Genomic DNA, 27,399 nt, shown 5'->3' on the forward strand with positions numbered 1-27,399 from the left:
GGAGGGGGCACAATTAGTAAACAGGTACGGGTGAGAAAGAGAGTGGAAAAGTAAAGCAAAGGCAAAGACAAGAAGATTGATGTGAAAAGGCAAGGAGAAAGGGCATAGCTGGAAGGTAAATACTGAAGGAAAGAGTCATGCAAGTATACGTGTACATGATGACACTGTCAAATAAACCCCTTTTGCTGCTCAGTATCACGCACATTTTAGCTTAACTTGTCATTTCAGACATCCGCAATCTCATGTATACATTGTCTACACTTAGCAAATGAAAAGCACTTCATATTTCAAAGCACTTCACAAAACTGAGCAAGAACCATGTGTGTTTTACAGATGGGAGAAAATAATGTGATGGAGGAAGAGACCTCCCAAGTATACAGTGCATTTTATCTGCGGGAAGCTGAAAGGATTTGAGTGGCAGTGTCTAAATGTACACCTGAAACAAGCATCTTTAAGCAATATCAGTTTTCAAAGTCACTGGAAAATGTAGATTCTGATGCAAGTTAAAAAAAAAGAAGAAAATAGAAACTCAGAAGAATGAGCATTACTGTGCAGAAGCAAACAGTAGAGCACACACAAATCATTCACAATTTAGTTGACTAAGGGACTAAGTACTACTGAAGAAGCCAACTGTAGCTATACTTGATTAACATAAAGTTAGTTGCAAAAAGAACCATTTTAAAAAAGGTCACATTACAAACTAAGACCTTGCTTTCTAATTTTGCATATGAAGGCATAATGGTTCATAAATCTTAAATTTTGAATTCCTAATATCAAAACCAGAGAAACATCATGCAAAGTTATGGCTAGTCTATACAGCAGTTGGAATGAAGTCCTCCAAAAGCAAGAAAGAGGAGCAGGGGAGAACACTTCTCACTTTAAACAGTTTTTGAAAAAATATTTTTTATGCAGGAGCCCTTAGTTAGAAAACTGTAAGGCTTTAGGCACACGTATCTTCAAAGCAGCAGCGATTTAATGAACAGCTGAATTTTAAAAAACTTTAAAAAATTGGACCCAAATCTAAACATTGTTACTGTTCATCTAGAGGGGTCCTGGACAGCCCCCAGCTCAAATTCCACCTTCTCATGTTCCAGAAAGCTGGTTTAATGCTCCCAGCCCTGCCAGAACAGCCAAGCAGCCAGTGCACGAATTGGAAGATCACACACACGTTACGGCAAGGAAGCAGAAAAGCATGCAGGAGTCACAACAGCAGTAAATGATTAATGCTCAGGGATAGTCCTCCTTTAGAAAAGAGAGAGGATTTATATAAAGGTCACCCATGGGTAAATTCAGAGTTTTGGTTTTTGTGAGACATGTTGAGGAAGTGATCCATGAATACTGAAGGCTCCAGTCCTCAACAGTTTGTTATATTATTTTCCCATTTCTCCAATTTAAGCAGTTAAAGGAAAGCTACATCCACTAGCAAGCAAAAAAAAAAAAAAAATCCCCCACTTATTCCACAGTAAGGAAGAACTTAACTAAACCTTTGTCTCCTGTCCTATCTCAGCACAGAAACAGCTTCTTGAGAAAAGACTAAGGTTAGAAAGACACTGATTGTGTTTTAGGCCTCCCAACCCTGCAGCTCATATTCCAGACCATGCAGAGCAGTACAGTTTTCCTGTACTGACAATTTTACAAGAATGAAGCAACAAAAAAAATAAAAACAGTAAAATCCTTCCTATCTGACAAGAGTACTTTCTACAATCTGGTACAATTGTTGTTGGCAGCTGCAGCATTAACATTTTAAATTAAAGGAAACATTGACATTAGGAAGGGATCTAAGCTGCAAGGTAGCCAATACAGGCATCTGCCAAGCAGAACACAGAAACTCATGAGGTCAGGATCTTACTTCTAAACCCCTTCAATCTAACCATCTACAAAATCCCCAGTCCAAAAGATTTTGGTGTTCTCAACAATTCTTGGCAAACTCTCTCTAAAAGAAGACTATTTTTCTGACAGAAAGCAAAGATAATTCACGCAGAAACAGGCCAATTAAAGACAGTAGCAGTTGAAAAGAGATCTTGTTAGCAGCATCAAGACACCAAGACTTGAAGGCGCAATAGCAAAGTCACACCCCCTGCAACAAATACATATGTTCTGGAAATTATATCAACCTAACCCCACTTCCCAGCTAGGAAACCAGAATGTAGCTCAATTGCTGACTCAGCTCCAAACTGTTGTCTTCTTCCTACAGCTGGATGTGCCCTTTATTACAGGCAGTACTGTTTCCAGTGAACACATTAAAACCTCTTTGTCAGAAGACAACTGCCTTCAATAATAAATAATAATAGTAATAATAATAATGATGATGATGACAACGACTCTAAGAAACATAACATACACGCATTACATTCTTGATTAAAATGCATCAATTGCCAAGATTCTTTATGGCATACCGTTTGGGTTACATGTAGGTGTATTTTATATTCACTCCCACTCTTCTATACAAAGGCCACATATTGCGGCAGCTGGCATGTAAGCTTAGACTCCTTGACAATGTTAAGACAGACAGGCTAAAGTCCTTAATCCTAAAACAGACGTACCAAGACCCAAACTGAAACAGACTGGCTACAGAGTCCTCTCTGCTTCTGACAGAAGCAGCAGGATTTCAATAAGCAACAGAAGCCTTGCAAATACCGACAAGGACACTAGCACGAATCAGTTACCCAAGAAGAGCTGTTTGGAGCAAGAGTCAAACATTTCCACCAAAGGAAACACCGCTTTTTAGCACGCATCTTGCAGTTAGACCAAAAGAATAAAAATAAAACCATATTGAGAATGCTGAAGAATAAAGAAACCACCACCTTTCACCCACCACCACGGAAGGAATCAAGCGATCAACAGGATCTCACCATAGACAAGCACAGATTTCAGATACTAGACAAATCAAGGGCAAAAGAAAGAAAAACAGCATTGATCATATATTCTGATTGAAACGTCAATAAAATGCAACACAAAGTAGAATTACCATCCCCCTTATAATCCAAAATCCATAGTATTAAAAATCTTTAATCAATGAGATTTACAAAATTAAAGTACATTTATCATTGCGCTGTTAGAAACATATCTACTTTTAAGAGATACTGAAGCAAAGCAGGTTCATATGCCTAAGAATGGGAGAAGAGCTTTTCTTGAGGGCTGAAACTGCTTAGATAAGAGCTTTTGTGTCACTCCATTCCATTGCTGCTGCTCCTAGAGTCTTGCAGAAACGAGAATTACCCTTCTAGGATAAGCCATACTGCCTCTGAATGCACAAGAAGCTGAAAAAGTTAAGATAACTTGTGCACAATTATTGGATTCATGTATGCCAGTTTTGGTTTTGAAATAGCTTGGCAATATAGAATTACTTTAAGAAAAAAATAAATGATATGTATATTTATCTTCAAACAAGTCATCCTCATTTTGAGATGCATCCATTCCATAAAATAAGTACTCTGATCACATGAAATCAAAGCTCTTATCTTCAGCTTGTGTCATTTTCCTCAAGCTCCCGTTCTACCCAACACAATGAGAAAAATCAGCTCGCCCAGTTCAAAAGGTTCAAAAGAGATCCACAAGGATACTGGTTTACAAGGTTCTGCACTTTGTTAAGGATCAAGGTAAGTCCTTGGGCCCCATGATACCAAGCCAAAGGGTTACAAGGAGTATTATGGCAAATGAGAAGGACCCTGCTTCTCTCCAGACTTGAAAATGCTGTTCCCAATGTAATCATTTCTTCAACCCCTGAAGAAATTTTCTTTTGGTTGGCAGTGACTACGCCTGTTGTCCTCACTTCCCCACACTACATTCACAGCAGCAAATCAGCTGCATCATCACTAACCTGACTGTTAACTTACGTTAAAGATACAAGGAAGGTAGCTTATTTAAGTGCAGATAAAGAAACAGGCATTTGAATCATGCATAAGCAAGCAAAATTCATTTCCCAGCAAAGCAGAACATACCACTTCTTGTCTTGCTGGCTGGCTCCTGGGCTCCTTGGGAGGTTTTCTATTTCCACTAAGACTGGGGCAGAAGGAACTGCTGTTAGGACAGGTAGGTTGGGCTTTGCATTCCAGCTCTGTGGAGACAGAATATAAACCAGTAAGTTACTATACACACACTAATGAAGCGATGACACATTACACATAAAACATGTCACCACTTCTCCTTAAGCACAAAGCTAAAGCAAGGCTGTTGTCTTCCATCACTTCCACAGCACTGGGTGCCTATGTCCAGTCTTTTCTAGTACTGCACACCGTACTGGGATCATAACAAATCCAAAGCTGCTCAAAGATTTCAGTCAAAAGCTATGGCCTGCTGTGTTCTTTTTAAATTCATGCAGTAATGTTTTCCTTCTGTAGGTTGGGTTCCAGACCTTTGGACTGCCATTTGAAACAGACCTGCTCCTGACCCAACAATCTATCAGCAGAGATTGAGTATTTTAATGTTAAAACAAACCAGACTCCTGTTTCCACCAATATGCGACCCTTTCTGTTGCAGTCAGCATCTGAAATACTCCAGAAAGCAAGATGAGGTCTTTTCAAACTCCAAGTCCTGTTTTTTGTACTCAGAAGGAGAGTTATCTTACACTAATGTCCCTTTTCAGCGAAACAAGGTATTCTGTGTACAAGTACTGAGGGGGCACGTGTGTCTGATTTCTTTCTCAAACTCAGAAAACACTGAATTTTTGCTAATATATTCTTTAATTTGCCAGTGCACTCCCCTCTTTCAGAGAAAAGATACTGTAACCAGGAATCAACATAGGTGCAGATGAATTACGCCTTTTTTTTTTATGTTACTTAGCATGCACAATTAACGTGTTTTGGATAATAACTCTCACACAAAGGTACTCCGTGTACCTATGAAAACCTGTATCTATAAATAGCATAGTTTCCATAGTACTAGGGCATGAGGTATCTTCCCTACTCCAGCTAAACTAACCAGTTATGTTGCTTGTAAATTAACAGTAATTTCTTGGCATGTAATTTAGTAGTTAACTGTGTGTAAATTTCAATTGGTCATTCATTGGATTTTAAGAACAAATAACGAAATCTTCAAATCTGTTGAAATACACGAAAACTGCCTTTAATAAGAATGAAAGGGAGAGTCCTTACTTGTGATCCATTAATCTGGTTGATAACAGCATTGTTTGCAGTACTGAAAGACAAAAAGAATTTAAATCAGTATCAGATCAACAAATTACTTTTGCAGGCTGGCAGAACTGCAAGGATTTTCAGAAAGAAAAAGTCTTACAAAGACCTTTCCAAAGGACCTAAATGTTTTCAAAAGAAAACTTAAAAAGTTATGTTCTAGGTCAGCTGCCTCATTCTAGGTAACTAAGGATATCACATTATTTTTTATTTGTTCAAACTGTAAGTTTATCTGTAATTCATCTCTTTTTTCCTCTTCCTTTCCTAAACCAGTTTGGCTTAGAAAGTCTTCCTGATTCAGCAGTAAGGTGGGGCACTTTTAAAGCAAAACCAATATACTCTTAGTTAAACACCTGGCAAAATGTAACATTGCCAAAACCTCACCCACATGGTGTAGATGTTATGTTTGTTCCATAACTAGGACTCTTCTGATTTGAAGTTTCACATCACAAAGTTAATCAGAAAAATTAATGAGTTTTTTCTGCATACAGCCTTTAATGGACTGAATTACTGCTTCAGTCTTAAAAGCAGCCATTCAAAATTACATGCACAGCAGCTCAGCACAGCATTAATAATAATTTTATATTAAATATTTAATATATTTAATAAATTAAGACCCATATCCCTAGTCCTGGAGATTTCTGAATATGCAAGAGCCATTTCACATTTTCACATCCTTGAGACTTAAAAGCATTAACACCCTGCACAATAAATACGCAGTCTAAATCTCATGAAAAGCAAACTTTTTCCCAGACCTCTAATCTTTTAAGAAATGGTTCTAGTCTCCTACAACTCATTAATCTTTCGATTTACAGTCTGGACAATAGCTCTCCAACCTGGCAAGGTCACAATTCAAATAGATCTCTGTATCTACTGCAGCGATTCTTTAGAATTATTTTACTTAAATATCATAATATCAAGACCATAGCTGCTCCTTGCCAGTTATCCAACCTCGCACCTTCTCTATTGAGAGAACGCGGAGGTTACCACAGAATAGTGCACCTTCACCAGAAATATTAAAGAATGCCTTCTGGGTAGCACATTCCCCAGTGCTGAGTTAACACAAAAGAATGGCAAACATACATCTTTCATGATGCATTTCAATTAGCAACGCTCAAGTGTAGAGTTTCAGAAATGGCATAGATTGCTCTGCAGACTAACATAACAGTGCCACACCTAGGTGCAGATCACAAGACTGCCGGTCTTATCAGAAGGAGAAACTGCACATGAAGTTTCTCTTCCCACTCTCAGAATGACCTAAGCAGCATGAAACTCAGAAAAGGGCATGACAACACAGCATGACGAGAGTACTAATTAATCAGTCCCATTTTGCCTGCAGAGGATCTGTAAGCACTTTAATGACAGTGTTGAAGAGAACTTTCCCATTTTATAAAAAGATGACAATACAGAAGGTCGCAAAGACAGACACCCTCCCCAAAGTAACTGCAGCCTTGTCACCACACTTCCCAGACTTCTCCCAGTCTCATGCAAGAATCAATCCTGCTGTTATGAACAGAAAAAAAGTATCGCTGTATTAAGCGTGGTGTTCTGAAATGTTATTTTGCCATTCCTTACTGCTTAGCATCTACTAGTATCTACTTTTTAAAAATAATTTGGTTGCAACTTATTACTGCAATGTTCACAAGTTGTTAGGGCAAAGGACAGAAACCAGAACCGAGTGACATAGTTCCTTCTTCCAGGTAATTCTTTTTAGCCTGGTTTCCTCTCTTCCCTTAAGGAAGGGGATGAAGCCTGTGTGATTCAGATTCATATGAGTATTTTACATTGCAACAGCAAGTATAAACCTACACATGCAGAAAGACTCTATACAGAAATAAAGACCCAAAAGGCCTCTCTCTCAATGTTGGTCTCGAATAATTTAGTATAAATGTAGAAAAATAAATCCTTAAGTATATAAAAATAAATGCTAGTACAGAATATAAAAAACCATCAAAATATTTCAAACATTTATTTTATCATTTTTCCCTGTCTCTGAACTTCACTTGATGATGTATTTCAGATCTCAGAAAGAAGAGATCCTCACATGCTTTTTACCTGATCTCTTTACATGGCAGCACACAGAACTACACCTTGTATCCAGCAAGAATCACAGTTAGTCATAAACAAACATCTTTGCCTGCTAGTAAGCAAGTCTGGCAAAATCTTCAATGTGACAGCAACCCCGGAACTTTGCTCTGAACAGTAGGTTTTATGTAAAGCAAACAAACACAAAACCTGCAGCAAACCCACAGTTTAGAGGTTAACACTCTCTGCATTCAACTAATCTTTTGCACACATGTGCTCAAGTACAGGTGGCCAACATCAAAGAGAAAATTAAATACTAGAATGCGTCTTACCTTGTTTCTTCAAGTTTAGCAGAATGTGCTGCAAAATAGAAAGTGTTAATTAAAATTTAATTTGTAATTAGGTTATCAGTTAAATATTAACAATCATAGTTTAGCACTGCCTAAAAGTAGGCAACTAAAAAAGCAGAAGTTGCATGTATCCCATGTAAGTGTGAAAAATAAAATTCTAAATTGGAAAAATAAAAAATCTGAAGAGCAAACCAGAGATGGATTTAAGCAAGCATCTGAAAGCATGCATAGAGGTCACACGTGACCAATGCTAAAGTGGGAAGAAGAGACAAGGTGAGTATCACATGCTGTCGGGTTGTAACAACAGAGTGCAACTCCTAGGAACAATGAAAAAATCTCAGTGACAAAAATTTAAAACTTGATTAATAAATTTATAATATTATCATTAATATATCACTGTTTCCTGAATCCATGTTTTCCATCTTCATACAGAGACCTATTGTGCAATATTTATGGGTGTTTTACCTGCTAGGCAAGCTAGAATGACATGCTTTGGACAAAAGCTTTTTCTGATAAATATATGTCGTCTCCCAAATAAGTCAAAGAAAATCTAATTTTGAAAATTCAAGAGGAGGGCAAACAGCTACAGAAGAATTCCTACACAGTACTTTTAAAGGATAGGATTACTTGATTCTCACAATGGATTACAATTCTCAAAATTGAAGGTCAATAGTTTACCTTTCATTTGCAGTGTTCGTCTTGAATATCTCTTGCTGGGCCTCCTTTCAAAGGATGCTGATCTCCTGGCTTTGTTGGTCTTGGTGGTTTGATATTCTGTTTTCCCACTAACAATGCCACGTAAAAGTACAAAACAATAAAATAAATCCCTTATTTTTAATGACAAAATAGAGACACTGCTTATCAATAAATCACGTTTCTATTTTAAAGTCATAGCTTAATAATCTGATCTGAGTTCTATTAAAAAAAAAAAAATCTCAAACTTAACACCTCAGAAGGCCGTTCACAAAAAAGGGTTGGAGTTTTACAAACATCCTGATCATCATCTTGTTTTCGCAAGACAAAAAGCTGAAGCAATGATTCCTTAAACATTAAGTTACTGAAAGAGCACAAAGGACAAACGTGCATTTCTGTGATGACGCCATTTGGGAGAGGTTGAAAATTCTAGGAGGGAGTAAAACATAAGGTATGTTGCCAAAGGTCAGAGAGAAAGATAATAATATGACTAAAAACCAGCATCTCTAGATGCTCTTGTTCCCAGTCAAGACTTTTTCCCCATGTTTGGCCAGACTCTGCCCCCAAGGCAGTAGCAGCCTCATGTCCTGCTGACTCCTTGATACCGCTGACCCTTTCTGAAGCAGACCAGATGGTATTGCTACAGTTCCTGGAAATGGAAGGAAGGTATATGCATACTGCCTAGGGTCATGCCCCATCCCCTTCCATATGTTTCACCAACTCTGGTGAGACAACCGACAGCATCCCGCAGGCTAGTACGGGATCACACACCATTTGGTCTGTTCCATGCACTGGTAGTGCCTAACATGGAATGGCCATTATCTAAGGCTTCTGAAGCACTACGATCACTCAGGCAGGCAGGAACTCAGGAGTCAAAAGACTTGCAACGTCTCAACTGTGCAAGTCAATCGTCCATCCTCTATGGATGGATTTAAAAAGGGGAGGGCTTTCAAGATGAAGTGATCTATAAAACACAATGTACTATACACTAGGAAAGGAACATAAACACATTGAGAAACCTTTGGTTTCCTATTGCACAGACCAGAATCACCTAAAGATAAATCAGAAAATGCAGGGGGAAAACCCATATGATTTAATAAAACCAGTAACGCAACTACTCAGCTTGCAATTTTCACTGCTCTGTATGTCCTAGGTGAATGAATACCAAGTTCGCCTGTTTCCGCACATGATCCAAGAAAAGCAAGAAATGACAGAAGATACACGCTAAACGACAGATGACGCTGACCTGTATCGGAACCGGGATCCTAACCGAATGAAGCCTGATCGACTTGAACTTTTTTGGACAGGACCTCGGAGCCGGAAGAAGGCATGATGTTCCACTGCACATTTCCACAAGTGTTTGCAGGCTTTGGGGTGATCCAGTCTAAAGACAAAAGTGTGCTCCTGCTCCTTTCCCTTAAAGCACGCAAAGCACACGGACAATTTATAAGGGGCTTGAACAAGTCAAAGCTACAATTCAATACAAACCAAATAAAATTTGTTTTTTATGAATACTGAAACGTACGTTTAAAAAATATTTAAGGCAGAAAAAATCAACCTTTTCAGAAGCTTTAATAAACAACTGCTCCATTGTCTGAAGTTGGAATGGACTAGAACCCATATATTTAACAAGTCAAACCTCTGAGTAACTACAAATTAAAGACATTATTATTATAATAGGAAGGTACTTCTCAATGAGGCTAACATCATCTCGCTTCCAAATCTGATTTTCTCAAATTACCAATACTCACATTTTTATAATCTCAGCTCTGAGATTTCTTCCCAGGGGAACAATTCTGGCATCTGCTTAAGGAATTAAGTATGCTACCTGGCCCTTTTTTAAACTTTCTTGCAAAACAAGCAGACTATTCCCGAATTACCTGGCCTACACTAGTTTCACCAGGTTTTCCCCTTTTAAAAACAGAGTGAGAAAAAAAAAATTGAGTCTGTTTATCTTATACTTAAGTCCCTTCATTCCCCATCTCCCCCCAAGTCACAATCAAAAATCTTGCAAGGCATCCACGTTAATTCTCAAAAGTTAAATACAAAGAAAGAGATCAGGAGTATGTAAACTAGTACTCTATAATCAAGACCAAGATGTAACTAAACAAATAGTTATCTACCTGTTCATCATCTTCAACAACAACTAGAGTGAGTTTGTTCTTCTTGAAATCAAGCCTTGTTATCTTTGGCCTGCAAGATGAACAGAAAACACAGGTTATGTCTAACTCTTAGTAACTCACTGAGAGGTATGTTCGACATGCAGGTCCAAGCCTCTCTATCAAATATTTTTTTTGCTTTTGTGAGTGTATTAAGTTCATGCAGTAGGGCTTGATTATAGTGTGGATACCAATGTATTACTTCAAAATTTAAGATTTAATTAGACACCTTGAAGATAAGAAGTTGGCCACTTCTAAAGAGATAATTCTATCAGAAATTAAAATAATTACTTGAACTTAAATCAAGCTTCACTCAAATACTACTGCTTGCCTCCTCTTCCACAAGCCCACAAAACTGAACTCAGACACAAAGGCAGGCCAAAATAATTCTGCTTTATCAAAGAAATGTAAATCACTTAACAATATATCACAGATCAATTCCTATGACTCTGTTTCAGAAAATCACAAAGAGAACAATGTGAACACAACATGACACAAAAATGCAACCACTTCCCCCCCGCCCCCCCAGGCCTAAAAATATCCAGAATTGATTGTGGACAGACAAGACACACAGACAACATTTCTGTTACAAAGTGAGCATTTTTCTGCTAAGTTTATAAAATTGGACTGGGCTAACCCAAACTAACTATTCATGTGATGAAATATCACCTGATCATCTGCCTATTCATTCTTTGTATACAGTTTTGAAAGACTGGATAGTAATTACAGAATAAAGCACTTAAAGATCCATAAACGCGTACATACCCAGACCCAAAACACCTTGTGTTTTATACAGTGTAAAGCCCTGCAAAATTTCACCAGAATGTTTCCAAGAAACCGTGGGGTGTTATTCAGGTATTTGACAGATAAAGAAGCACATGTTCATAAACACCAAAGGAAGCTGTATATGTCCCCTGACTATGTAAAGATCTGCTTTGGGGGGGTGGGGGAAGGGTCTTTGGGTTTTTTTTGTTTTAATTAGTCCTTATTGATGGGCAGAAAGGGATTATTTCTGCCCTTTGCAGGGCACAAAGAGACATTTTCTTAATGAAAAGCCTGCTCAGATGACATTATATGTAAAAACTGCACTAGTACTACTGCTTCTGCCTCTTTTTCAACAGTAAGGTGTAACACTTGGCCAGAATGCCTGAAGAAGCTTCATTTCACTGACTGCGTGCACACTCTATTTCCAAAGTCATCCAGTGCAAAATACAACAACAAACACACAATATAAAACCCCCACAAGTATCCCAAAGTTACTCCATCTTTTACTTGCCTCTAGCACATTGCACATATACAGCCTATTAACATATCAAGCAAGACTGTTAAAAGACGAAATAGTATTTTTGGACACCATGAAAACACTCACAGGCTACAGAATATTTCCACAGGTACCTATAGTATTTATGGTGCTCTCATATCCCAAACATTTTTTTTTTTTTGGCTACTGCAAAAGAAACAAAAGAAAACAAATCTAAAATACGTTTTAACATACAATCAGAGAGCTTACCAGAAAAACAAACCAATCTTTGTGTCTCCTTCAAAGACAAGAACTCCTGTAGGTGTTAGTCCCAAGCTGTAATCATTGCCGTCTCTTGCCTAATTGCCACAAAATAAAGATTACGTTCATTTTGGTGTTCAACTCTTTATCCAAATTAGTCCAGCGATTAATGTAGCTTATTTGCCCAGTGTTACAATTAAACATATATTTGCTTATTTTATATAACAAAAGTCTGGTGTTTGAATCATCTTATGCAATGGATTTTTCTAGTTTGCAACCCCTAAGGCTGACTAAAGTGGAAAATTGAAGATTCTTGATTGGTGTGTGTAATAAGGACCTCCTTGTGCAGTTTTCTGCACTTCCTTCTCCACAGGAGATCTATTTTTACTTGTACTTTTTCAGCTGGTAGCTGACTGGACCCCAGCCAATTTTAATTTAATTACTAGGATTTTCACATAACTCTTATCTAAATACAAACTATAGTACATACTGCCACACCAACCACATATTTAACGCAGAGCAGATATGTTTGGACTGAAGTTATACCTTCTAGAAATCTATACCATGAAGTGGAATGTTGATGCAAAGCCAGATCACTTGCTACACAGTTTAGATGAGTACAATATTCCTTCCCCACTCCTCAAACAAAAACCAGTGTTGAAAAGCAGGACAAAGCTAACATCATTTCCAAAGGTCACCACACTGTAGTTAAACATACCTTGACTATGTGCATGTCTACACCATACATTTCCAGCCACTTAGCTTTGTTTAAGTAGTTAGTTTCAGCCTGTGCTGGTGTTTGCCCCCTGAAATAAATTTTTTGCTGTTAGGTAGATGCCTGAAAAAGCACAGAAAGGGAAAACTGGTATATGAGGAAAGAGGAAAAGAAATTCCTGAGAGTTTGTGAAAAACCTAAACACTGCTGATGCTTACTCACTTTCATGAACATCAAGGTCACTTTCGTAAGTTTTAATCTGAAACCGCTGCTGCAAAAAACGCTGCATTTTAAGATCCTGCAACCTCATCATTTTACTCAGACCTTTGGAAAGCTTCATTTTTCACATTATATCCTCTTACAAAATACAACAGAACCACATTAGAACTATGTTTCTGAACAAGACCCCAGGAGAAGCGTCAGCAGCATCTTTTCAATATATTCTCTTCAGAGAAAAATCAGTGCAAACAGTTGGTTAGCATGCATTGGAAGATCTAGTACCTGCATTCCTTCCACTTCTCAAAAATGGCTAGCTCCATCTCTTCAGTCTGAGTGGGAACAAATCTGAACTCAGACACCAGTTCAGGTACATGTTCAGCAGGATCATAGTCTCCAAGTTCAGCTACAAAAGAACAGCATTGTCAAGCAATGTTCCCAATAGAGAGTGGATATTAACAGGAACCTTTGCATACCCTTTCTAGTTAATCTAAAATACTGAATTTCTTTTTGTGTTCTACCTTCTCCTCCAGTCCTCCCAATATTGTAAGTGTCACCTTTTTTGACAGGGAAATTACGGACACTGAACAAATGGTCATGTTGTGGTCGTTGTACAAAAGCTTTGCATTAATTTTTACAGAGTGCTACTGATATATTCGCTAACAAGCTTCCTATAAATGGAAGTTACCAATACCCTTGAAATTCACCTTTTTTCTTCCTTACAGAAAGTTTTCAACATTTTTATCACTGAAGTCTCTACTGAGACGACAGCTGACTAAAGTTACAATAGAAATTTGCCTTAAATTATTAAAACAAAATCTCGAGATTTGTATAGAGCAAAACCAGTTCTCACACTTTTCATAAAACTATTTGTCCATTCTAAAAATCAATTTCTGGTTTTATGACTATAAATCCTCTTGTCCTGCTAAAATTACTCTGTGTCAGGGCACAATCATGCAGCTGTTACGTTCTTAAATGAAAAGGAGAGTGACAAATAATAAGTGCCCTACTGGGTCGAATGGCTCATCTAGTCCACTGCTGCACGCTCAACAGGGGCAGTGAGAGATGCTGTTTAGAGAGCATACTGGAACATACTTGTCAATGGGTGTGCCACATCAAAAGCACAACCTCCTTTTTCCACAGATGCTAACAAATCCAGCTTTTAAAGACTGATGTATGCCTAAAATGCTGGAAGTCAGTCAGAAATCTTTATAAAAATGTCCTGATTTTCAGAGTCACTAAGCATTTGCTCCTCCCACTAATTTCAGGTGGCTTCTTAATGTTCAGCTCATATAAAAAAAATTAGGAATAATTCTACAACTTGGACCTTGGGTGTCTGATACAGGCCAATAATTGTTCTGTCTGAAAAAAGAAATTATAGATGTTTGTATAGGAAAAATAATAGTGACATCTTCAGGAAGACCTTGAAAAGTCAAATACACACAGTATTCCACAGGTACAAAAAAACCTATATATGATCTACAAACCTGTTTCTTAGCTTTCTGAACACTGCAAGTGTAATAATAGTTTTTTCACCCCCTCCTTTTTTTTTTTTCTAAATGCTGACTGAGGAAGTCTGTAGTTCTATAATAATTTACTCCCACTAAAACGCCTGCCTCTGTTGAAAGGAATGCTGTCAAAGCCAGCTTAGGTTCCAGCTGATTTAAATAAAAGTACACAGCTGTCAGACAGTAAGATTAAAGCCTTGCTACGGGCCTCATTGCAGAGGGAAGAAAGAAAAGACCAACACAAAAAGCAACGGATATATGGCCTAATTAGATCACTTTGTTTTTCCAAAAACTTACCCATGGAACCCATATCTTAAGGCTCTTACAATGCTAATATTTTTAACTATGGAAAGTATTCTAACTGTTTTCCTTCCACAAAAAAGAGAAGGTTAAATAGGTAGGTATCTTTGCAGTTTAATCCCAACTCTCTATACCTACACACGATCAGGGCCATTAGTAGTTCCTGCCTGAAGAACAAAATGTGTTTTGGAAAATATCTGTAACAGAAAGAATTTCAGTGACTTAGTGCTGTTACCTAACTTCTGCAAAGTAAGTACAACGCATTGGTTTACAAGATAAACGTGTAGAGACTTTGTGCAGCACAAACACATGGCACATCTCCAAATTCCTGCTTCATCAATGAGGAGCGTACAAAGGCTTTACAGCACAGGTTCTGGGTTTTTATGTAGACTCATTAAATGGGTTGAATAAGGCCGTATAGCTATATCCTCCAATAAGGACCCAAAAGCCTACTCTAGCAGACATTTCTAAAACTTCAAGGCCCCCCTCCGCCTTCTTTAGTGAGTTTCCCTTCTTGAAACCACAGCAAACGTTACGTTTGTTAAGATCACAACCTCATCGAAACAAAAGACGACATTGGCCATGAAGATCAATGACGTACAACCTATACAAGCAACTGAAGGTCAGACCACAGCTATCAGAGCAGCTGGAGTCTCAGCTGGAATCAGAAGTCAAAGACAACTCATTACTAAGAGTCTCGGATGACTCAAGCATAATGGTGTATAGCTGAGAAAAAAATAGAGTATGTCACCTCTTTTGGCTGAAGAAGGATCTGAAATACCAACAAGTGCAGTTCAATCATAAATGCTGAAGTACAAGCATGAGACATGGGTCGCTAATGTGTTTCTACAAATAAGCTGAAGTCAAAAGCTGGTGCTTTTTATATATAGGACTTTTCAATTGAGTGCAGAACCACAATAGTTTTGTACCCGATTTGTACAACAAAGAAAACACAAGGCAGAAACTACACAATGGAAAAAAGTGAACTGCGTTACTACATCAAAGCAATTCAGGAATACTGCAGACCTCATATCTTGTGTGAAAGTGGACAGGTTTGCACACAAGCACCTGAGAAAACAAGTTTAGGGCAAATCTGTTTATGTTCAGAACCTCCTTGCTTGTTTCCTGAGGAATTGAGTAATTTTCTATATACACTCTCAGCAAAATTATAATCAAAAAGAGCTGTATTTCACACTGGATTGCTAACGTCTGGGGAGAACCTATTTTCTGGATATAACAACGACAGACTAAACGAGGTAATAAGAGTCTACACAAAGCTGTTCATGCAACTTCATCCTTCCCCGCTCGTACCTACTCACCTTGCATGTTATAAGCTGCCAACTGGACGGCTGTGTCAAAAGGACATTCCAATCTGCCGTAAGAGAAATGCATTGTTAAAACCTGACACTAAATAACTCACATACTCGACAGTTAGAAACTGCAAATGCTTGGGATAGGAAGTGATAAAGGATTAGAAGATTTTCAGCAAATTTACAAGAGATAAGCACTACATTACTTAAGCATTCCTCTGCTGCTACTCATGCATAGAAAAGTAATATTTTAGAGAAAAAAAACACATTACATTACTTTGCAAAACATATTAATTACCCAAATATAAGTTTAATAAGTCCTATGCTAAACACACTGTAATTCTTTAAAAAGCTGTTTATCTGGAATACTTACTTTCCACTAAGAATATCCAGTTTTAGCTGCAGAACAAATAAATACCTGTAGGATTAAATAAGAAAGATGTGTCATTGATTAAAAGTTCTAATGTGTCAGCCAGCCAGCAGAAGAAAGTTAGAGCCTGACAAATAAAAATGTTTTCTACTCTTTACATGGGTTTTCAATACTGAAGAAACTACATTCTGATCTTTCAAGGCTGTATCAGTTAAGTTTGTATGATTTGCACACATTTCAAATGAAGTAAACCCAAAACTAGAAGTTGTCACAAGTTGAACTACAGTGTTGCATGGAAAAAGAATATCGTACCTAAGTGTCTTTTTTTCTCTTCTGATACTACTGGGGCAAAGAACAACTTGCATCTTCTGCATTTTCTTCATTATTCATAGACATATGGATCTCATAAAAAATGAATATTTTAAGGTCTCTCAAAAATAAATGTTCCTAATACAGATTGCTTAATTAAAATCTAACCCAGAAAGCTGACTGCGAAGTGACAAAAAAATAAACAGTAGGCTGCAGCCTTTTCAACTTGTTTACTCTTCAGAGCCAGCTTTCCTTCACTGCCTTGCTTATTCAGTACTCTTCTTGCTTAGAAATTGGGCAAATATTGAATACAAAGCTCCTATGCCTTTGGTGTGCAAACCAACCCTTCCGATCCAATACCCACAAAGAGTAGTCCTCTTGCTGCACTATGGTACACAGCTTTCCTTCAACAAGAAAAGAAGTAGTCTCATCAACTAAAACGTTGGCACCCATGATGGCATCCAGTTTGAATTCTACCACAGATGAACAGAAGCCTTATGCATAAAGGCAAAGATGATGCTTCTGTTTCAACACATGCCTACGTCTCCTCATACCCACATACACAAAACAGATGCAGGCATTTTTCCTGTAGGTCCCTTAGAAATCCACGCTTTGCCAAAACCTTTATTATCCAAAGCCTTTGGAAAACTGGCCCCTATACGGGGAATAAAGTACTGACCCTAGATATCAAAAGAATGAGCACAGGCCTTCAGTGTATAGTGGGTGTGACCAGTCAGTGCTTATCAACCACGTAACACTTGCACAGAATTCAAACGTGCTTCCCATGCTTAGGCTGTGTTATGTGACCTCTGACGGGTGGCATCTGACGGGAAGCTGGCAAAAAACGTGAGCAAGCCGCACCAGTGAAGCTGACAAGGGGCTCCACTGGGTATCCTGCCACACCAAGGAAAGGTGGAACTCTCAGAAAGCCCCTGCTAGTGACAGCTGTAACCCATAGCGGAGCTCCTCTTCCCACTGCTTCTTTAAGGCGTAAAATTGTCTCGAGACAGAAGAAAGGCTTGCTGCTCTCCTGCTTCTGGGGGATTAGCTCAAGCAGACAGACAGGGTTTAAAAGCCCTCAGGTTTCAGGTCTGCCATGCTAAAACCTGTATAGCAAGGTCTCACTGGCAGAACTCAGTCAGGATGGATGCAAATGTTTCATAGTGGTAGATACAGACGTAGGTCTGAATTTTGCTTATGGTTACTATTTTTAAAGACAGTTAAATGTTTATTCAGGAACATGAATGGGGAGGCAAAACATTCTTCCCAGATTGGTAGAAAAGCATTAAAGAAGAGAAGTTGTAACATTATGTTACCACATCTAAGTATGAAGCTGCACAGGGTACATATGGCTGTAAGGAATAATGCTACTATAATCTTCCTGGTAGCACTCCTAGGGATTTGGCTAAAGTGCAGATCGAAGACAGAGACATGAGCAACAAACAAATGCACTTCACGCTCTTAGAAACGGCCAAGGGTACGAAGCATCTACAGCTATCAAAAAAACATAACTTCATTTTCTCTCCAAAATGTATCAGCAGAGGTGACGGTGCAAAGAAACATTGCCTTTTACAACAGATTTATACTACTGACAGATGGTAGGTTGTGTTCCCTTTCAAAGCACCCCATGTATGTCTCAGTCCAACATGAAATACAGCATTATGAACGGATTTGTGAAATGCTTTAATCAAAAGAAGCTGCTGCTCACCTGATACTACAATCCTACACATGTAGTACTGTCAACTCGCATCTCAACATGGTAGTAAAATACTATTTTCCCTTTGTATAAACTCTGCAAAGACCACAGAAGTAATGAAACGTTCCCTGAACTTATTTTTGCCAAAGAGAAGCTCTAACTTGCAATTAACGCTTTACTGCCTAAAGAGACGTGACTGCATACAGTTGAAACTAAATGCAGCTTAAGAAGAATAAAGAGGAATGATGTCTGTACTCTTCAGGAAAAACCTCTGTCCATCGTGTATAAGCTACTCAGATCAGTTGCAAGAACTGCCTAATGAAAAATGGTGCATCAAGTAATATAGTAAACATATAGATGTCTCTATATTAGAGCTCATTTATTTCATGAAAGCTACATTAGAAACATTTACAAAAAGCCAAGTAAGCAGCTCTAAGCAATTCTCCAAAACACCATACAACTATTAAAATAAATACCAAAAAACATTTTCCTGGCCTTATTTGGATACCTCTTTCTCACACAAAAATCCCTCTTACCTTGTTAGCTCTTCACGTAGATTGTTGGGCTCTGATGAGTAAAACTTTACACGAAAATGCAGACAATATGGTGGGCCAACTGCAAATTAGAATTCATTCAAGACATCAGTAACAGTTACTGGATGAGACATCTTATTTTTTATTACACAGAATCATATCACAAAACTTGACTGAAACTGGCTCTGTCCTACCCCAAGCTCTTAAGGCAGGAATTCCTTTGTGATAGGGAAATGCATGAAAAACATCAGGGTGAAAGGACCCTTAAATATATGCACAAAATAGTTGTATATGTCAGAAGTCAATCCAACAGTCATATCACATTAAGTTGATTTGTCTTGCCAAGAGCACACGAATCTAGGTTAATCCCTATATTTAAGGACTCTATCCATCACCAAGAAAGCTGTGCATCTTGGCTCTGCAGTTGACCAAGCCCCCAGGCACTCTGTTGGTCTCAGTAAAGCCTTTCCAGGGCTCTGGGAAACAGCCGCTGCTGACAACTCAGGCCCCTTTATTCCACAGAAATTTAGATATATTTTAGGGGGATTTAACAGACCCTTCTGTGGAAGAATCATCCTTTCTGGAAACCAAAGGGTTAATTCAGCAAAAGGATGGATTAACAGTTCTTTAAAAATGTGCAGTGCTCTGCTGATTCTTGCATCTGACAGGAGGAATTTTCTCTCTCTCGGTGCTTCCAAAACCTCTGTTGTATTAACACAGCACCACAAATCCCTGAAGACTTCCCACAGCGGAGGGCAAGGAAGCTGCTAAACGAAAATCAGCCGATGTCACAGCTCACCCAAGCACACACCACTGAAACAACCAGGCCATGCTAAACCCTTGTGCAGCAGGTAAGAACTTGGTGGACCGAACACAGATTCAGGCGTTCAGGACTGCCCCAAGGGATGGAGGCTCCAAGACAAGTTTTCCTATAGTCAGGATAACCATCTATAACGCTAAAGCATCTTCAGCTGCCTTGACTGCACTTAAACTATAATTAATGAGCCTCTAACATGTTTAATTAAGGACACTAGATTAAAGTAATATGAGCTACAGAGGGAAGATGTCATTAAACAATCAGCAGCCCCATGCCAGGTTTTTGTCACTGGGTCTTGTCACCCCTCACAGGACACTTCTCCCCACCACCCATTTCAACTCTCTGTGCCTCCTGTACGTTCAGTATGAGATGGCAAAAGAAAATGGAAAGGACACTTACTTTTAACTTGCTTTTTAATGCTTTTTGTGTTGTCCAACCAATGCTGAAAAATAAATTACTTTCATTGAATTATCAATAAAGAAATCTCACAAAAAGAAGAAAAAAGGGGAAAAATGCGATTCATTAGAGAAGACCATTTTGGAATAACAAGTAGTTCTTTAAAACAATCTAATCCAAATCTTTCACAATTCACAGTTCTCTCAGTGCTCATTGAAGATCCTTTCACTCAAAGTTTGTAATGCAAAATGTCAGTTTTGAACAACAGAAACCTCCTGCCGTGCCTTTTTTAAAGCCAATCTTGAAGAAAGCAGTATCTACTTTAAAAAAAAAAAAAAAAGTACTGACAAACCACTCTACTAAAATTTTCATCCTGTCCAGACAAACAAAACAATTCTCATCTTAGTAGGTCAGCCAGCGACAATGTGCCAGAGAGGCATAACTCATAGCTGGAGACTCTGGCACTCAGTAGTGTGCGATGTTTACTTGGGGTGGAAGGGGAGAGACAAAATAAATATTGTTGGCTTTCGGACATTTTCTTTGCATGGCTCAACTGTTAGTAACAGCAAAGCTGTCTATATCCAAACATAAGGGTCAGCTCTAACTAATTCTCCAAAATCTATTCACAGGTGACATTTTAGCAATTGTCACACGGGAGGACAGAAGTTACTGCCTCACCTACTAATGCTAATTATAAGCTATATACTAGATGTGAAGCCAAAATAGTGGCTTCACTTACACTGCATACAACAGCACGTGAAAAATAAGCTATAGATGACAGGTTGAGAGAAACATCTACACATACATGCTATGCTCCCTAAAATAATTGGATATACTCCCACTGCTGAAGAGTTTATACCAGAAATTAAAGATAAGGCTGGAAAGTTAACATAACAACGAGCAGTAGAGACCTACTTCCAAGTGCCATGCACAGCGAACAGCTCCGTCCTCCAAAGGAGGTGACTCAGTTAAACAGTAAACACCCTATTTGACGTCATTGCATTGAGTCAACAGCCAGAGCAAACTACCTAGCATACCATGTCCTGCATGGTTCACAATGCTCAGGTAACACCACCTCATTTGATCAATCCCATATGTCACCTTACAACTAATACAGATCAATTATATACTTAGCAATGCTCCTTTCATTAACCTATGTGCTATGAAGTTCACAGCGGGCCCCATGGAGGACAGAAAAGCAACAGGGCTATGAGAAAGAACCGGTATTTTCAGGTTGCAATGCCAAGTGCAAACACATTCCTGTCTTCAGAGCAGCCCTGCCTTCTGCAGAGAGTGTATAAAGTCAGCCTGTAATGCAGCCAGGATATGCAGATTGATATATTCACTGTAGATCAGAACAACTGAACCATCTACTGCTGCTGTAGAAATGTGAAAATGCTCTTATAAGCTATTAAAACAAAGTAGCTACACAAATGTATCTTTTTTTTTTTTTTAAATAAAGCAGGAAGCTTAAGGAAAAATTAAGCAAATATTTATGTCAACTTTGCTTACACTACCAGCAAAATGGAGTTCAGCTATTTTTTTTTGTTTGTTTGTTTAAGAAAATCATACAATCTCTCTTCCTGTTCCATAAACTCACTAGCTGGAAGAGACAATTTACTTACTCCTTCCTCCACCATAAAAATATACAAACTACCTACTCAGAGGCTTGCAGGTGATTTAGATAGAGGAATGGCAGAGCGCGCCATTTCTAGGCTCCAGGACTGGCTGTGCGCGCCTGCTTCATCTCCCTCCTGTTTTCTCTCATCTCCTCCACATTCCATGGGAAGGCAACCGAGAGGCCCGCAACAGGCACTGATAGCATTTTACTCTGCTCAGCTCTTACCACCACTGTCTGTCTACATGAGCTCTGTCTGAATGGTAAGGGTGTGTGTGGAGGAAGGGAAACAGAAACTGCTTTTAAACAGAGGGGAAGGACAAAAACATTAACAACAAACCCCCCCCAACCCAACAAATCTATGGACACACACAGATGTCAGGAAAGTTAAGATTTATTCGAAATGATTAAAATGGAATTCAAATGGACCTGGCAAAAAGTTTACATTTTGGTGAGAGTTTGCTCAGCACAGTCTACTGCTGAAATCCAGAGATAAAAGTTTGCTAAACAAAAAGCAGTATGAACAACAGACTGGATAGAGTACTGTGAGTCCTAACTAAAACAGTTTGCTGCTTCAGAAAAAAGACCCAGCAACATTTCAAGAAGGTAGGGTAAACGAGGGGTTTTTGTGTAAGATGGTGAGGCTAAAACTGGAATTTTATAGAATTAATAGGTGCATACTTAGTGCAATGCTATATAAAGTATTTCAGCATTAAGCACTACATTAGACAAAACTGCCAGAGTAATAAACCGATGTGTTGTACAGGTACAATTCCATTAGGAATAGCAAGTATTTGATGCTTGCAACCTGTATGTCAGAATTAGAAATTTGTCACCTGTTACGTGTTCGACGCCTCCTTACTAGAAACATCTTTCCAGCATCACTAGAGGGAAAGCCAAATAGCCCAATAAGTTAACAACAATCTCCATCTTTCACGTCACCAGACATGCTGCGCTATTCATTGTCAGCCTGAATCAAAGCTACTCAGATATAGCCTGTTCCCTTGGCTGCCAGATCAAGTCTGATACATGGTGGACAATCTTGCAAATAAATCCCTTTGCCATCTCCTGCCTCTTACTGGGGGGTGGGGGGTGGGGAGAATCTATTCCTAACCATCAGACTAGCAATGAACATAGAAGTCACATGAGAACAACAATTATTTCACTTCTTTAATTGTTTCACAATTTTTTTTTAAAGAAGCCAGTATTTGAAAATTTCAAAATGTTAGGAAGAGTTCATATTAATCTGGGTTTGGTTTTGGTTGCCCCCCCCCCCCCCCCAGTACATTATAAACTTAAATATCTAACTACTAATCATTTAAGCAGCTCAAAAGAAGAAAGAAGCTATCCTCCAGTTGTTCAAAATTAATCTACCGAAAACATTTTTTGTTAAAACAAGCAGGGAATTTCTCAATTTTTTGTTTAACTACATGTTGCTAGTTTGCCAGAGTTTTTATATCGTCAGGTGCAATTAGCTAATAAGGCAATATACTTAGATTTAAATTGGGTAGCAGAAAGATTATCTCCTTCAGAGCCAGTGGACAATTCTGTCCACAGTAAAGGACTGGATTCTTACACTGTTTATTTAACAGGTCTCCTGAATAATCTTTGACAAGTCACTTGATTGGTCTCTGCCTTTGTTTCCAACTGCAGATTGGGTTTCTGCTAGAATGTGCCAACTCCTCTTTGCAAGAACGGCTGCCATCACAACAGTTCTTCATTTCTTAAAGCAGTTCTCTCTGGCTGTTGTGTTCAGCTCTTCTGGCAAAATGCAATCTTTTCTGCTACGTTACACAGAGTGTATCATTAAAGTCCAGTTTAAACAGATTGTTATCTCTACTCTACCTCTTTTCAGTCACACATAGTTAAGAAAAGGAAGCAAACAAAATTTGAAATCACTTGTACCTAGTAGATTATGTAGTATCAAATACTCAGTCAGGTGCTGTCTGCATTGGAAGTAACAATTTGCTGGACTAAAGCAAGCCACGAGCTATTACTGAGACAGAAAAGATTAACTCTTATTTCCCCATTTCAAGATGCAATGCTGTTATTTGATAACAGGACAGTAAGAGAAAAGAGTTTACCATAGAGATGGTTTCACTAGTTATAACTAACCCAGCCTGAACTCTTATGAGATCTTAGAGGAACATGGAAATACTTCATAAAGCACATGGCAGAAATCGCGTTAGGATACCTAAAACATACAGATTATTTTTTTTTCTGAAGCAAAAAGATAAATGCAATGGAGCCATTCACTACCAATACTCAACATTGTAGACTGCACAAGCTTAACATAGTTAACATGATTTTTATAAATATAAAATGGTATGCAATGGGCTGTTTTCTAATTTCTGTTGGTAGGAGGTATGCATGCTTCTGAATGACATCCCTCTGTTAGTGTAACAGTCTTTTCCTCCTTTATTTTAAATGTCTCTGTTCTGCAAGAGGTTTAAGACCACTTTCACTACTGGAAACTGCAGCCCAGCAGCTAATCCTGCTAGTGATGAAGTTTGCTTCAGGTGCTGAACACAAATTATTTTCTCAGAAGAGAATGTTCTTTACAATACAAGCTAAGCATAAAACTTGATCGCAGTAATTTTGAAAAGAAGCCATCAGGTTATAAGTGTGCTTTGGGGTAGATAACAGTGTCCAAAGCTGTCAGCTTCTTTCCAAGATTCAAGCTTGGGGAGTTTTTTGCCATTTTTACCATTAAAAAGATTACTTTTGCTGATGAGAAAGTTGATGGCATTAGCAAAAGAAAACTTTCTCCACTCAGTAAAAGAGCCAAGTGCATGCTCTAGTTTTGCCCCTTCCTCTCTGCATCAGCAGCATCAAGAATTTCTATGTGATGTGCCAGGCTCTGGGTTCCTACTGGTCTAGTCTGCCTAAGGATAACTGAAGGTGAGACAGGAACAAGTGAAAGACAAGAAAGGAAGAGACAACAGCATTATAGTATGTTAGAACGGTCACTTAAACACACCACAGAGCTTCTGCACAAAACATAACTCAAAAAAAGACAGCTTTCGTATAGCATTTTTGTCAATGTTAAGATTTAACTTGGGGGGGGGGAAGAAAAGAGCACTGCTACTCACCGCCACTTGTGCAGAATCCATGAACCTTAATCCAAAGTAGTCACTTTCTATAAGGTCCAGATGATACATGATCTGTTCAAACAGGAGCTGGCCTTTGGCTTTTTTCTGAAAATATAAAAGGATTTAGGACTTAGCAGGTAGATTTACTGTAGCATCTACTGTCTTCTAGGCATACTTTATTTTGTAATTCCAAAAGGAAGAGAATTCCAAAATTAAGCTTCTGAAAATATAATGTGGAAATTATTTTTTTCTCTCCTATTTTTTGATGGCTGTTTTTCTGAAAGGGAAAAGCACACATATTATCCTTACAGGACTTGCATAATGTCCTTTTTTGGAAAATATCAACAATGACTTGCACAACACAGTGTTAAAATGTCATTTCATCATTGTCCCTTTTAGGTTTTCCTCACCAAAGTTCAATAGAACTGGAAATATAGCTAAGTACACAATTGCAATGACTAATGCACTGGAAAATTTTTCAGAATAAAGTATAGCAATTTGCTTAAGAATTTATTACTATATCTAGGCAATTCACCAGATTTGAAGCAGGTAGCAAAGCATATTGAATTAGGATATAGCATTCCATTAGCAAGTCTTTTAACAACTGACAGGAAACAGGCTGGGGCAAACAACTTTAACAAATAGTACTTAGATAATGCATTTACAAAAGTGAGTTTATAAAACTCACTTGTAGGTGCAAAAAGCCACTGCATATGCTCATGCATAATTTATGAAAAAACTTAGCTTTAGCCCCAAATAAACATCATTTTTACAGTGATGATCTAAAAAATTAAACAGTTGTTTTTAAAGAGAAGGCACATAAATAGCGCTGGGCAGTTTCTATGCAACATACATTTTTCATGCTATGAACTCCATAGTAATACACTGAAAGAAGAGCTTAGCAGTAATACCTGAGATGCCTAAAAGTAATAAAAATACATTACTAAATTATTAGTAGATCAGAGTACAAGTCATGGTGTTAAGAAGAATTATTTTTAAATGCAAAGAAATGCAGAACAGATTTATGCTTACTCTGCAAGCAATTTAAGTATTTCTCCATTTCCATAATACTATCCATCTTGCAATCTTTTACCTTAATATTTATACATTCACAACTTGAGAAATGGACTAACCTTCTAAGCATATTTTATAGTAAGCTACTAATCAGCAGTTAGTCCACCCCTCAAAATTCCTGGCCAGCCAGAATTCTTATTCTCAGAAATGATCTGGTTTAATCACGAAGTCATATCCATGTAAGAAAAGCAGCATGCATAATTTTTGCCACCTTCCTCTAACTTGATCTTCAAATATTTTATATTCTGCTTTGCAATTGTAATCATTGGTTTACTCTATGCTTTAGTTAAATCCAATATGACATTTCACAGCCCAAAGTAAAATCTCAGAAAAGTCTGTAAACTGAACCTGCCTAAGCAAGTTCTCCCACAGTTATTTATTTCCAGGTATTTGGGGAGGTAGAGAGAATACAAGGCAACTGGACCAGCAGGCAACTTCACATGCACGTAGCACCTATAAAACATTGTATAATGAAAATGCTGAGATGTAGACCTCATCAAACTCATTCAGGGCAAGTTTCTTATGTTGACTTCAAGAAAAAGTACTTCTCGGGCAATAGCAGATTTATTAAACACCAGCAAGACTCTTCTAAGAGAAACCTTAAGGCAAATCACCTACACATACAACCACACATTTCTTCCACTGTTTTGAGTCTGTAGCATCTTTCTTGAAAGAGCAGGGCATTGAAATGTTGCTATTTTCTCTCAGCACAGGAGATCATTTGCTTAACCAGTAAAAGGTACTAATGCAACAGCAAAAGTAGAGAAATGTTTTATTTTGCATTAAACTTTCAGCACCTTGTCTAAAACTGGACAAAAAACTTGCCTTATTGGGCAGAACATTTGTAGATCCTTCACAATTCCTAAGTCATCTCTTAAAACTGTAATTAACCAGTCATCCCATTCAAATCCCCTCCTGGGGACAGGCAATGGAGCACTTTAACTTGAGCCTGGAATTACTACATGTACTATCTCACACCACCAACAACCGAAACTCATTATTGTTCAAAATTCTGCAGTGTCAAATTAGTTTTAGAGCATGCTCACCTTTTTGGTAATCTCAACAAAGGACTCAAAGATCAAGTGGACCCAGAATGACTAATGTGGGAGAAAGTCCCTGAAGAAGAGTGCTGGAGTGGTTGTGGAAAGATTTGCAGGGCTACTGGTCATTTTCTGACTTAAATCACCAAGGTTGTCAACATGGAATTAATTATGCAATACTCTGCATATGACTTAAACTGTCAGTGGTTGTATTTGGCACGAGTCAGCAAAAGTTTCACACATGCTTTAATGTTTAATTCAAATTTTTTCTTAAAGCCTTAAATTCCATCCTCCTTATATTTAAACAAACAGCAACCAAAAATATTACTGCTTTGTAACCAGTCATTTCTTAGGAATCAAACAATTTCTTTGTAGTCAAGAAATTGCGATCTCAAGTTTTTTTGAAAGGCATAGCAATGATACACTTTTATTACATTTTCTGGTGAAAAATTACCGTAGCTCTCTAATGGCAACATTCATTTTAACTGACATTTTTATCCTGCTACTACCCCATGCTTTTTTGTTTCTTTTCCCCCTTTTCTTTTCCT

General features: G+C 38.1%; 1 protein-coding gene across 8 annotated transcripts in view; it reads right to left on the reverse strand.

Annotated features, from left to right (window-relative positions):
* The window catches only part of EPB41L5 (erythrocyte membrane protein band 4.1 like 5), a 59,624-nt gene that overhangs the window by 22,796 nt on the left and 9,429 nt on the right, over positions 1-27,399 (reverse strand). For all 8 annotated transcript variants that reach the window (XM_054830852.1, XM_054830857.1, XM_054830854.1 and 5 more), the window contains exons 3-16: positions 24,738-24,842; positions 20,031-20,073; positions 18,818-18,896; positions 16,280-16,324; positions 15,916-15,968; positions 13,074-13,194; positions 12,576-12,663; positions 11,867-11,955; positions 10,321-10,390; positions 9,444-9,613; positions 8,183-8,289; positions 7,487-7,514; positions 5,094-5,136; positions 3,942-4,057 (exon numbers count right to left, since the gene is read on the reverse strand). In XM_054830852.1, the coding sequence (XP_054686827.1) occupies positions 3,942-4,057; positions 5,094-5,136; positions 7,487-7,514; positions 8,183-8,289; positions 9,444-9,613; positions 10,321-10,390; positions 11,867-11,955; positions 12,576-12,663; positions 13,074-13,194; positions 15,916-15,968; positions 16,280-16,324; positions 18,818-18,896; positions 20,031-20,073; positions 24,738-24,842 (1,157 nt within the window). The remainder of the gene's footprint in view (positions 1-3,941; positions 4,058-5,093; positions 5,137-7,486; positions 7,515-8,182; positions 8,290-9,443; positions 9,614-10,320; positions 10,391-11,866; positions 11,956-12,575; positions 12,664-13,073; positions 13,195-15,915; positions 15,969-16,279; positions 16,325-18,817; positions 18,897-20,030; positions 20,074-24,737; positions 24,843-27,399) is intronic.

This window comes from Grus americana, chromosome 6 (genome assembly GCF_028858705.1).
Source record: "Grus americana isolate bGruAme1 chromosome 6, bGruAme1.mat, whole genome shotgun sequence".
In the NCBI taxonomy this organism is placed as follows: domain Eukaryota; kingdom Metazoa; phylum Chordata; class Aves; order Gruiformes; family Gruidae; genus Grus; species Grus americana.